General features: G+C 39.5%; 1 protein-coding gene across 5 annotated transcripts; it reads right to left on the bottom strand.

The window, feature by feature from the left end:
* Nucleotides 1–567: 567 nt before the first annotated feature.
* znf148 (zinc finger protein 148) lies at nt 568–10,531 on the bottom strand. 5 transcript variants are annotated; one of them, XM_036003969.1, is made up of 7 exons: nt 10,409–10,531; nt 7,836–8,215; nt 6,775–6,900; nt 6,523–6,646; nt 6,274–6,357; nt 6,060–6,178; nt 568–5,364 (listed from the first exon to the last, which is right to left on the bottom strand). In XM_036003969.1, the coding sequence occupies exons 2-7, from the start codon at nt 8,190–8,192 to the stop codon at nt 3,727–3,729; spliced, it is 2,448 nt and encodes an 815-aa protein (XP_035859862.1). In that variant the 5' UTR covers nt 8,193–8,215; nt 10,409–10,531; the 3' UTR covers nt 568–3,726. The 5 variants fall into 5 exon arrangements, with proteins under 5 accessions (XP_035859862.1, XP_031137530.2, XP_035859864.1 ...); XM_031281670.2 differs by having other exon boundaries at nt 7,896–8,215; XM_036003971.1 differs by lacking the exon at nt 10,409–10,531 and adding an exon at nt 10,226–10,248.
* Between the last annotated feature and the right edge of the window lie 1,486 nt (nt 10,532–12,017).

Below are 12,017 nucleotides of genomic sequence, written 5' to 3'. Positions count from 1 at the left end.
CCTACATTAGGATGTTTCTGGCTATTTCTGCCAGTGTATAGTCACAAATAGCTGTGTATATTTGTTAGGATTTTACACATCAGAGAATATATCTGCAAAGTGATTAGAATAATGTCATTGGATGTAACAGGTAGCAAAGCTGGGGATTTTACTGCACCAACCATTCTATATCTCCACCTTCTCCTCTGTGAGGATTTGCTTTTCTCTTGTTCTATATTTTGTATCAGTGTAAAGAAAAATATCTTTGGGTTTGACATTTAAAGACTTCATGTTGTACTCTGGGAGATTGTGATGAAGTCTTTCCAATTTCCTGACACTTCAGACATTTCCCAGAGAAAAAAAAATGGATAAATTAATAAAAATAATTGCTTGTTGCAGCCCTACACTTCCCCCCCATTTTTTGCAAAGTATAATAAAAATAGTATAATTTTTGCCCCCATAAACTCATCTGACCAAGAAATGGACTTCTGTCACTCATACTGGACTCCAGCCCAAGTATAAAATGGCATCGCGAACGGCACTAGCAAGTGTATGGCCTTTGCATATCAGAAACAATTCAAGGTAAAATACTGTGAATTATTTTATTTATAAGGGACATGACACACAACAATCAAAACAACAATGTAATCAGATTTACAAATCATAATATATTGCAAAAATCTAATCATATGGGTTACTTGACTGAAATTAATCAGCTACAATTAAAGCTGCACATTATTCATAAAACAAGTTCACTCGACCCAACAAGTTAGAGACCATGCAAATAAACCTTCCTGTCTAACTTAAGATCAACCTTACAGTGAAGCAGTAGGGCTTCCTCGTCAACTTTTTTAAAAGTATGAAAATGCCAAAGTCAAAGTAGATTCCCATCGGCAATTGAAAGATCTTGACACAAACGACTTACAGAGATACATGAGGGTAGCAATAGTGACTGCATATGATATACTGTACATATCAGTGCCATAAATGACGTTTCAAAAATAGTTTATCAAAAAATTCAATAATTCAGATCTTTTTACACAAAACTTTTTTTTTCTTCTCTAGCTTATACAAGGACACTTATGGCCAGGTTACAGACAACTTATTTAAAAAGGAAAACAATACCATAGTACTGCAGATATATTTCATGAATATCCATCTGTTCTGCATTTGAAATTGCTTAATTGAATTCAAACTTTTCCATGAACAATTCATGGCATACAATTTACCAAAGCAGAATAACTCATCTACACTGTGCTTTCCATAATTGCTTACAATGAAATGGGTAGCTAGTGAATTATCTCAACCACAACACTTATTTTTTTTAGTTATACTCCACCCAAAAGTTACTTTAACCCGACAAGAATTCCAACTGACCACAGCTGTTGAGATTAAATGCATAATGCTAAAACCAAATGAACATTTTCTGGGGGTGGAGGGCTTTTCATTACCAACAGCTACAGTAAATCCCATCATAATGCACAATCAACTGCATTAACTTACAAAAAAATAATCAAAATTCACTTTAACCAGTCATCAATAAAACTGCAAAAACAGTAAGTGTTAATTTTCTTCTGATAACAGTGGTGAGATATATACAAACCTCAGAAAGCCGCATCGCGTCAACAAGAGAAATGGATTCATTGTTGAATGTAATAAATGCTGGAAAACAAATTCATGTGCCTTCCACTGACAAAAAGTGTCTCTTGCACAAGCCTTGTCTCTCTATTGACACAAAGATCTAACAGTACTTCTCAGAACATAAAAATATACAATGTATTTACAGCAGGATATCTTCTGTACATTCTAGTGGGAATGTTCGATGAGGAAAAATAAAGCATTTGATGATTAATGTGGGTGCTGTCTGTCCCTGATTGTCCGTAGAATTATAACAAGAGGGAGTTTAACATCAATTCTCAAACCTAATTTGATGGTGCATATAAAAACAGTGTTATACACAATAGCACCTAACGCATCACACATACATGTACAAATGGAAAACAATCAACAGTGTGATGAAGTACAGAGGAGACCTCACTCAATCGCATTTTTTTCAACAAGGTCTGGACATACTAGTGAATTCTAGCAAATAGGTGATAATGATCAAAACTACAGATATCTGAAACATGATTCTGTACTTATATATACACACACACACACACACACACACACACACACACACACAATTAAAATGCTGTGTCCTTCCAACAGATAATAGTTTGAGAATTAAACTCTGTGCCATTTCTTGCTAAAATAATAAAATATGATGGGCAAAATTAAATAAAGCTCCCAGATCTCAACGTATTACAGACTGAATAGGTTGATAGCTTATGTGTTTGTTGTCATTGTGCAAGTGGAATTAGTAGCTTCAGAGCACTAACTAAGAAAAAACAGAAATACATATACAGGAATGAGTAAAGGAAAGTCTGGAATAAAAAAGAAAGAAAAGAAAGGTACAGATGCAGAACTAATAAAGCTGGAAAACCAAGTACCTAATTTCCATTTGTAATGTTTTTCCTAATATACCCTTAATGAAACTTTGAGTTTCAATCATTACAAGGGGGCCTAATCACATTGTTTCCCCAAAACCTGTGCATCTTCCAAGAACAAAGTACTATAAAACTGCAACTCCAAGAGCTACGTTAGAAGTGACGAAAGCAACAAGCATCATCTGTAATTTCAAATAACCCTAATCTGAAAGTACATACTACATTCCCTGTGGTGAAAAATTGTGCAAATTGTGCAAAGGTTAAGCACAATCTTCTTACGTAATTTCATTACAACTCACTTATACTGCTGAGGGAAAAATAACAGTGACCCGGCAACCATTACATGAATGCAGCTTTTTGATTCCTAAATCTTTTTTTTTTTTTTTGTTTATTACACTGCCTAATCTGCACTAGTCACAAAAATCTGTGCCATGAAATTTAGGCACAAAGGGAATAAAATAATGAATGAATTCATTTTCTTTGAATGAGAACTATAATGTCTTCTTTTTGGCCATCACACTAACCAAACTAGGCCCAATCTGTAAATGGAAAATACACTAGATTCCATATGAGATGAATACAATCAGTTACATCTTTCCTGTATAGCATTCATTACACGTCATGTAGACACACCCGTCTCAGGTGACAGTAAAGTGACTTCAACATAAAGTGAAGAATCCGTTATGATCTAATCATGGTGTCAGTGTCAGTAGACAATTTAACAGGAGTTACACAGCTGGAATAACAAGGTCTAGGAGGGGACTTAAATATAACCAGATAAACAGCAAGGGGAGGTAGCTACAGTAAGAGCAAAAAGCCGTATATAAATAGGGCCTATGTTTTAATAAGTGGAAATATTGCATTAAGCAGCAAGAGTGACTTGATCATTTTTTGTGTAAGGCAAACTGACAAAATATTAAAACTCTGTGGCAATGGCATGAGAGAATATTTCACAGCCATCTCTAGCATTACACTTTGGTCGCTTAATCTCTCAATGAACATTCTTGAGCAACAAATATACCCATGCGCAATTACAATGAGTTTTTTTTTTTTTAAGGGGAAATGCTAATTACGATTTATCAATTTTCATTATTTCCATTCTATGAGGTTGCACTTAACAAAAACAAAACAATAATATGTTTTTAGAACTAAATGCTTAGAGAAAGAGCACACACACGACTTGTTTTGGCAAAACAAGAGACATGAGATAAAGTGCCGCTGAAATTATGAACAGAAAATGAATTCTCTTCCCCTCCGTTCAGCCAAAGGTTTCACTGGATGTAACATCAGGGGAGGAGTTCAGTTGAGACCTGGTCTCAGTGACTCTGACTAAGGGGAACTCTGAGAAGTCTGTGCTGTGTCCTCGGAGACTTAATTGTCCATTGGCAACAGTAAACTGTGAGGAGGATCCAGATCTTGAAGTCTGGAAATGAGTTTTGAAGTTCTGATCGAAGGAGCTTATTTGAAAGGTCTGCAGCATGCCTTGTGAAGTGTCTGTCTTTTTGGAGGGTGAGACCTGCTCCAGAAAGTCCTCCTCAGCTGGGGACACGGCGGAGGGAGGGGTGGTCTCATCACCTGAAAATGAAAAGGAGTGCTGGGAGTCCCCGACCAGTAATCCAAAGTGAGGTTTCTCTAAAGTGGACCGTAGCGGAGAGCTCATCCCTGATTTGAACCTGCTGGGGGAAGGGAACTGTTTCTCGGTGGAGAACAGAGGTTGTCCAGCTAAGGTGGGGTTTTCGGAGACCAAGCTGAGGCTCTGGCTGGTCAGGTAGCTGTCGTTCTGGCTGGTCCTTTCCAGTGCTTGCTGGAGAAACTTGGAGTATTCCTGCAAGAGGCTGACCTTCTCAGTAGCTGGCTGAGCCTGGGCAGTAGAGGCTCCGAGGCTCTCCACAGGGCTGCTGTCTGAAACATCGGAGGAATTAATGGATATGCTCGATGTCACCTCTGTGTCAGCTACGCTGAAGGAAATGTCTGATTGCCCATTGGCTTTGTTGGAGTAATGGTCCAACAGCGTCTGAAGAACCTCATCTGGCAACACACTCTTGTCATGTGTGGTTTTAATATCTGTGTTGATGGGCTGGGGCTCCAGAATGGTGGCAGGGACAGTCTCTTCAATCACGGCTGACACCACAGTTTGCGTAACAGACGGCTGAGAAGAAATGCTGCTCGTGTTCAGACCGTAATCCCGACTGTTGTTGGCCATTGCAGCCTGAAGATATCGTTTCTTTTTGAGAAACTGCATGGCATCGTCGTAGTTTGTGCTGCCGGCTGCCGGCTTCGTTGGTCCTCCTTGAAGAGTTTCAACGGGCTCGAGATCAGCGTTGCTTTCGACTTCTAAAAGGCCTTGCTTGTCTACAATTTCAAAGGTGTACTGTGTGACCTTAGTATTTTCTTCAAAGGAAGACAAAGTGGACAGGCAGGGAGGAGTTTGTTCACTGGACTGTTTGAGACTCCTCTTGGGGACTTTCTTCAGGACAAGTTTGGGAGGAGTTGTGTCTTCTGTTGACACTTCTCCCTCTTGGTGTTGGCTAGCCGTTTCTTCAGGAAGTTCCACAGAGTAGTCTGCAATCACATACTCATGTTTGACTTTGGAGGACACAGCAAAGAGAGGTAGACCTTCAATTTTATTCTGTCTCTGCTCCTCCTTCTCTTCCGTTTCGACAACAGCGACAGTGTACCCATCTGTCTGGGCAGCAGTGGAAGCGCCTGAACTCTTGTCTGCGCACTTTTGCCGCTTTTTCTTGGGCAGTGAACACTCTTTGGCAAGAAAGGGGAGGCCCAAAGAATCTGCTTCATGCAAAGGCCCAACTTTACCAGCTGCCTTGTTGGTCTTTCTCTCTCTGTTCTCGTGACACATTCGCCTGTGCTTTAAAACCCGGTCTGTTCTGGAGAAGTACTGTGTATGGAAGACAAAAATATATATATTTTATTGTACCAGTAAACAGCCACAGTGTAGTGATTAACCTTAGGTGAGGCAATACAGACAATCTCATTGTTGTGTAGGGTTGGGCATCGTTTGGATTTTAACAATTCTGATTCCAATTGCGATTCTTCCTTTCGATTCCGGTTCTTATCGATTCCGATTCTTTGAAGGGTGGAGTTGAAACGGGTCACATGCTTATTTTCACAGATAAGAGGAAGGTTTTATTTTGATTCAATGGTGGGTTGCCGTTTTACAGCTTTTTCAATGTAAAATGAAGCCACACTAGAGCTCTGCTTACGGTGCTCCAAGGCTGCAACACAACAAGCGCCTGGCCGCTTAGGAAACCAAAACTGGCGCATATTAAATTGGGAAACGATGATCGAATTTGAAACCAAATTCTCTCAACGATTCCAATAAAGAAAGGATTCCACTGGTATCGTAATTTTTGAAACGATTCCAAGTAGGAATCGGTTCTCGATGCCCAATCCTATTGTTGTGTCTTTATTTTTCTTTGCAACTCATTTGAATACTGGGTTAACTATACTGAGACTTTGGCTAGCATTTCCATCAGTTCACACTGCGCGTTCTGTGTTTGCGTTTTTTTAATACCTAATTTGATTGTTGTTTCCATGTGCACTGATTTACTAGCAAATAATAACAGAGCTCACCTGGTGACAGTAGTCACATTGGTAAGGCTTCTCTCCACTGTGAGTCCTCTTGTGTCTCTCCATGTGGTATTTCTGGATAAACCTCATCCCACACTCGTCACAGCGAAAAGGCTTTTCACCTACACGAGAGACAAACAAGGAAAAAAAGAAAAAAGACTCACTTGAGACTAAAATAAAGCAAAATAAAATCCTAGTGCATTCATTCTTTACTCACCAGTGTGGATCTTTTCATGTCTCTGGAGAAGATATTTCTGAATGAAGCGCATATCACACTGGCTGCACTGAAATGGCTTCTCACCTGGAGTTTGAATAATAAACATCAGTATACAATAAAGAAACTGTATTCCAGGCAACATATTCATTTAGCATTGCCCCTCTTCATCCTGTGGTTAACCAATTTCAAAGCAAGAAATTAATATAATGGCCTTTTTTTTTTTTAAACTTGAATGGGTAATTCTCATACCAGTGTGAATGAAGACATGCCTCTGCAGATGGTAGTTGGTTCTGAATGCAGCATTACAGTGAACACAGACATGACACTTGGGGTTTTGTATGCCCAATGATTCATCATCATTGATGTTGAGAATCTACAACAGCAAAGGGAACAAAGACATTAGTATTTAATTCGCTCTTCAGTAACTGTAGAAAACTCTCACACACACATGCAGGTCAGGCCATTACAAAAATTCAATTTCTGAGATAAAATTGACTTGACCTTCGCTGGTGAACGCTGCTTCCTTTTTTTCTTCTTGGGACATACCATCAGGTCCTTAACTCCTTTTTTGTCCTTCTTTATCTGATCTGGTGTCTCAGACAGCTTCAGTTCCTGCTTGATGCTCAACTGTAAAAGTAGGACCATAGACAGGAAAACCATTTAACAGGACGCATGAGCTACTTTAACACCCGCCCACTCATCCAGCAGCTTATCAGGGTCAGGCAGGTGCAAAAGGACAAGCAGAGGATAATTAACCACTGTGAGGGGAACTCACTAGCAGCTTCTCCTTCACAATTTAAGAGGCCAGTTGATGTAGTTCAAGCATCCTCTGAGGATGACCTCCTGCTGATACACCAAAGAGAAACCTAGAAAACCTAGGACATTCTGAGAAATCACATCTTCCAGCTGGCCTGGAAGCATCCCCAGATCTCCCATATTACGTTAGCAAATGATTTGGTGAGTACAATGTTTTTCTAACCGACAGAAACAATGGCCAAAACAATGGATATAACATCCAAGTTAGAATAAACAGGAATTAAGCAGCCCTAAGCCTGATCCTGTGAATTGGTTCAGGTTATCCTCGATGTTTACACTCACAGTACAAAATAGTCTTTTCAATTCACATGTGCTGTATATTTATTCCTTTGTAATGCTAAATATTATAAAGCACAAACATTTCAGCTAATGCCTTTATCTCTGAAGGTTCTGACTTTTTTTTGTCCAAGTGGAAACCAGGTACACAAGGGGGAGGGAGGTGATCCCTCACAACAATATATTTTATATAATATATTATCCTTAATTTAAGGTTATTTTCAATGATTTTCTGTGGGGTGACAGGCTTTCTACTTGTGATATTTGTGTCATGTGGTTTATATCACTGTCCTTAAAATGTTTAACAAAATGTAATCACTGTGGTGGTTTCCATATATGTATCATAACAAACATTGTATAGGATGACATGAAAGGAGGACTATCTATAATGACACGGAAACCATAGGTACAGTATCCACACAAATAATCTTATCAATAGGTGGACTACTTCTTAACCGACATGAACTCACTGGCATATGAAGCAAGCAAGGCAACTTATTGGTGAGTTTTAGGGGGAAATGCACTCCCACCTCGCCTCCCTCCTCTTCTCCTCCTCCTCTACCATTCTTTGTCATCTCCTCCTGCATCATAAGCTGCTCGGGAGGGACCAGGTCATGAGTAACCAGCGAGCTTCCAGTCAGGTCCTCATCGTCATCTTTATCATCGTCGTCGTCCTCGGCCAACAGAGGGTGGTTTGCCAGTGATCGTTCCCCCAGTGTCATCACCACCAGTCCTCCTCCGCTGCCTAGCCCGACTCTGCCTCCTCCATCTATTCCTCCACTGCTGCACTTCAGCAGGATACCCTCCAACTTGTCCTCAGTGTTCATCTTACATAGAGTAGTTCTTGAGTCTGTAAAAAGAAAGAAATAGAGAGATGAATGGACAATGTTGGCAAGCTAAATATCAAACATACATTCATTAAGAGGAGGATGTAAAATCACACATAACAAAAACAAGGATAAAAAAAAAAAAAAAAAACATTTCCAATGTGATTCTTAATGAGAATATAACAAAGTTGCAGGAGTCAAAGTGACTAAGATTTAACTAGGGTGGTAAGTTTACAATTTCAAGTTACTCATAAGCCCATAACTGACCTTTTTAAAATTGTGATGGTTACTTATTATTTTATTGTGCAAAGGTAACCCCAATTCCTGGCACCATGTTGGTACTGAACCCCAGCAAGAACAAGTCAACAACACTAGCTGCTCTAGCCTGATTGGCATGAGTTTCCCCAACCATGTAGGTGGTCTCAGGGGCTCTGTTGCTATAAATATGATTTATATTCTAGTCCCAGTAGGTTTCATTAACTAGTTGAACATATAGGGTTGTAGCTCTAAGAATATGATTTACAACCTTACAAAACATTAAGACGTATGATCCCACTCAGTCCCACAGATATTGCATGTACAATGCTTCTTCTCAGTAATGTGTCAACTTTTGCAACTGGGTCAGCTGTTGTTTCTGTGATCTTATCTTACAATATGCACTTTACAGTGTAACGTGATAGCAAGCACCGTGAAAAAGCTCGGAAAGATGAGAATGTTTTTAAGTAATATTCTGCTTTTAGTAGATTATTCTACTTTACTCATAAGCCAAGCACGTTTTTTTTTTTTTGTTTAAATGTATTTTTTCAAATACGGATAAATGTCAGTCTACGTTGACAACTTGATATTTCCAGAACCTATATAGTTAGAAAACCAGCTATGCATTTCTAGCTGCAACATTACACTTGTGTTTCCCTTACTTGACGTTAACGTTACACTTCAACAAGACCGAATTAGCTAGTTAACTAGCAATCACTTGGTCTTAAAACGGTAACGTTAACGTTAACGCTAGCTAACGTAGCATTTGTGGACCGTTTGATAACAGTTTTGGCTAAGTAGCTAATATAGACTGACCCTAGCAGGAAAGCATCTGTCACGGTTTAAACACACACAAACAACCACTTATTCCCATATGTAAACACACTCACTGTGTCACTTAGGTTAAGTGGGTTAAGTATCTTGCTAGCCAGCGAGCTAGCCGCGCTTGTCAAGGCTGCTACATCACATTTACAACAAGTCCTGGAGAGACGCAGGAAAAGAGGCGAATGTGCCTTCAAAATTAAAGCTCGTTCACCACTAACGTTACACATGAGCACACTGGCTAGGACAAACCGAATAGACAATACATTGTAACTATTAATACAAATTGTTCATATAAACATACGAATGCTGCCTCTATAACTGTGCCACAAACATTATTAACCATATAAATGAAGAGTTAAGCACAAACCACTCTCATTGGCAATTGTTTTGGGTAACTTTTAGGTTAATTTGAAACCATTACGAATGTTTTTTTCTCGAAACAACAATATAGTCCGTATGTCTGTGAAGGTTCTTAGTCATCCAGGTCATTGTAATTATCTGTGATAAGCAAAGGTTAACTAGAATTGTGAGAAATTCTTGAAGACGTTTCGCCTCTCAGTGGGGAGTTTCAGACTCCCATATGACTCAATGACCCTCATGTGACTAACGACCCATAGGTGACACAAACCAACAGAGGTTAGCTAAATATCCGGAACTCCCCACTAGTCAGTCAGAACTGAAGAAGCCTTTTGGATGAGGCGAAACAAGTGCATCACTAAATGCTTTACATTGAAGGCTGTGACCGGAAGTTCTATTTCCCTTGCACCGACTTGAAAAACCTCTACGGCCTGTTTGAAGCTAGTTAGCTAGCTGCTAGCAAGTTGCTGCAAACATTGGTCTGTAATGCTGTAAAAACGTCGCATCCTCATAGCATTAGACGTGCAGTATTCTACAATACATTTTAGCTCACATCAAAGGCTATACATGGCACAAAAAACAACTTTCGTTTGTACATTTTACCAAACTTGTCAGCAGGGCTTGTTCGCTTTGGCGCTATCGCCTCAAGCTTCCTCAGCCACTCTGCTCAATAGGCCCCAATGTTATTGCCTGCTAGTAAAGCTAACTGAGACAAACAACATACGTCTCAGTAGCGCACACTTTATATGTCAACTATTAAAGCTGCACTTTCATCTTACCTGCTGTGCGTCTTAAACCCGTTTAGCTCTCATGATTGTTATGCAAGCCTACAGTGTAATGATGGTGTGCCGAATAATCAAATACACCATCACATTTCAAGACTTTAAATAAACTATTTGTCGCCATCTAGTGGTTAATATTGGTTGGGCCTGATCACTGCTGATGATAATGTTACCTCATGCTTCAGTTTGGCTACTTCCATTATTATATTATAAATTATATTTAATAATAGTGTCTTAATGTAATTTCTTAAACATCAGATTTTGTGTTGATTTTTGAAATAGGCCTAGGCTAATATGTAGGCTATAGGTTATCAACATATGGTTAGGCAGAGATAATGAATTCTATTAATAGCCTGTGTGGCTACATATGATTTGTGGTCATCTGATAGAATCCATGCCGAAATTAAGCACGACCCTAATGGGTTAGAGGCTACATGAAACATCAGTTTCATTCAGTCTATAGCTATGGGGTGTTTGAATTTCCAGATGAGGTCTACAATAGTTAAACAACGAAAAAAACACAGATTTTCTAATTTTCCTGGGTGATAGTGATCATGTACAGTGCCTGACAAAAGTCTTGTCGCTTATCTAAGTTGTAGGAACAACAAATAATAACTTGACTTGTAGTTGATCAATTGGAATCAGAAATGGTTTATATGAAAGGCAAAGGCTTCTGGATTATGCTTATTATACCAAAATAAAGTTTTGTATCATTCATTGAGTTTTATCATTGAATTAGGACAGAAAGGTCAGATTTGGCTTGGACAAAAGTCTTGTTGTGTCTTTATATGATTCAACCAATCACAGATTAGAGTTTCACCTGTGACAAATACTGTAATTAACACATTCCTGGGTGTGTATAAAAAGAACTCCAGCACACCAGACCTTCATGTGAAGTGCAACCTGACCTCTCATAACATGCCAAAGATTCAACCACAGACCAAAGTGCTGATCATCAAGAGCCTGAAGACCAAGTCTGCTGCTGAGGTGGCAGACATCTTCAATGTATCCAAACGTCAAGTGGAAAGGATAAGAAAAAGATTTGAAGAAACTGGTGAAGTTCATGACAAGTCCAGGTCAGGCAGACCCCATAAGACAACTGTTAGAGAGGACCATTTGTTGCTTCGACAGTCCAGGGCCAGCCCTTTTTCTGGGCTGGCCACCAGAAACCCCTGTATCTATAACAACAGTTTGTCGAATTCTCTCACGCAGTGGCCTCCATGGCCGAATTAGTGCTCACAAACCAGCATTAAACACAACTAAAACAGACAGACAACTAAAAAAGTGTGTTGCATTTGCAAAGGCCCACAGCTTGGTGAAAGGATGGACAGTGGAAAAGTGGCAGAAGGTTGATTTTTCTGATGATTCATCCATTGAACTGCATCCCAATTGCTGCAAATACTGCAGAAGACCTGTTGGAACCCGCATGGACCCAAGATTCACCTAGAAAACAGTCAAGTTTGGTGGAGGAAAAATCATGGTTTGGGGTTACATGCAGTATGGGGGTGTGCAAGAGATCTGCAGAGTGGATGGCAACATCAACAGCCTGAAGTATCAACAAATTATTGCTGCCCATTACATTCCAAACCACAAGAGAGGGAAAATT

This window comes from Sander lucioperca, chromosome 8, assembly GCF_008315115.2.
Source record: "Sander lucioperca isolate FBNREF2018 chromosome 8, SLUC_FBN_1.2, whole genome shotgun sequence".
Classification (NCBI taxonomy): Eukaryota; Metazoa; Chordata; class Actinopteri; order Perciformes; family Percidae; genus Sander; species Sander lucioperca.
This window is presented reverse-complemented; position numbering and strand designations above follow the sequence as displayed.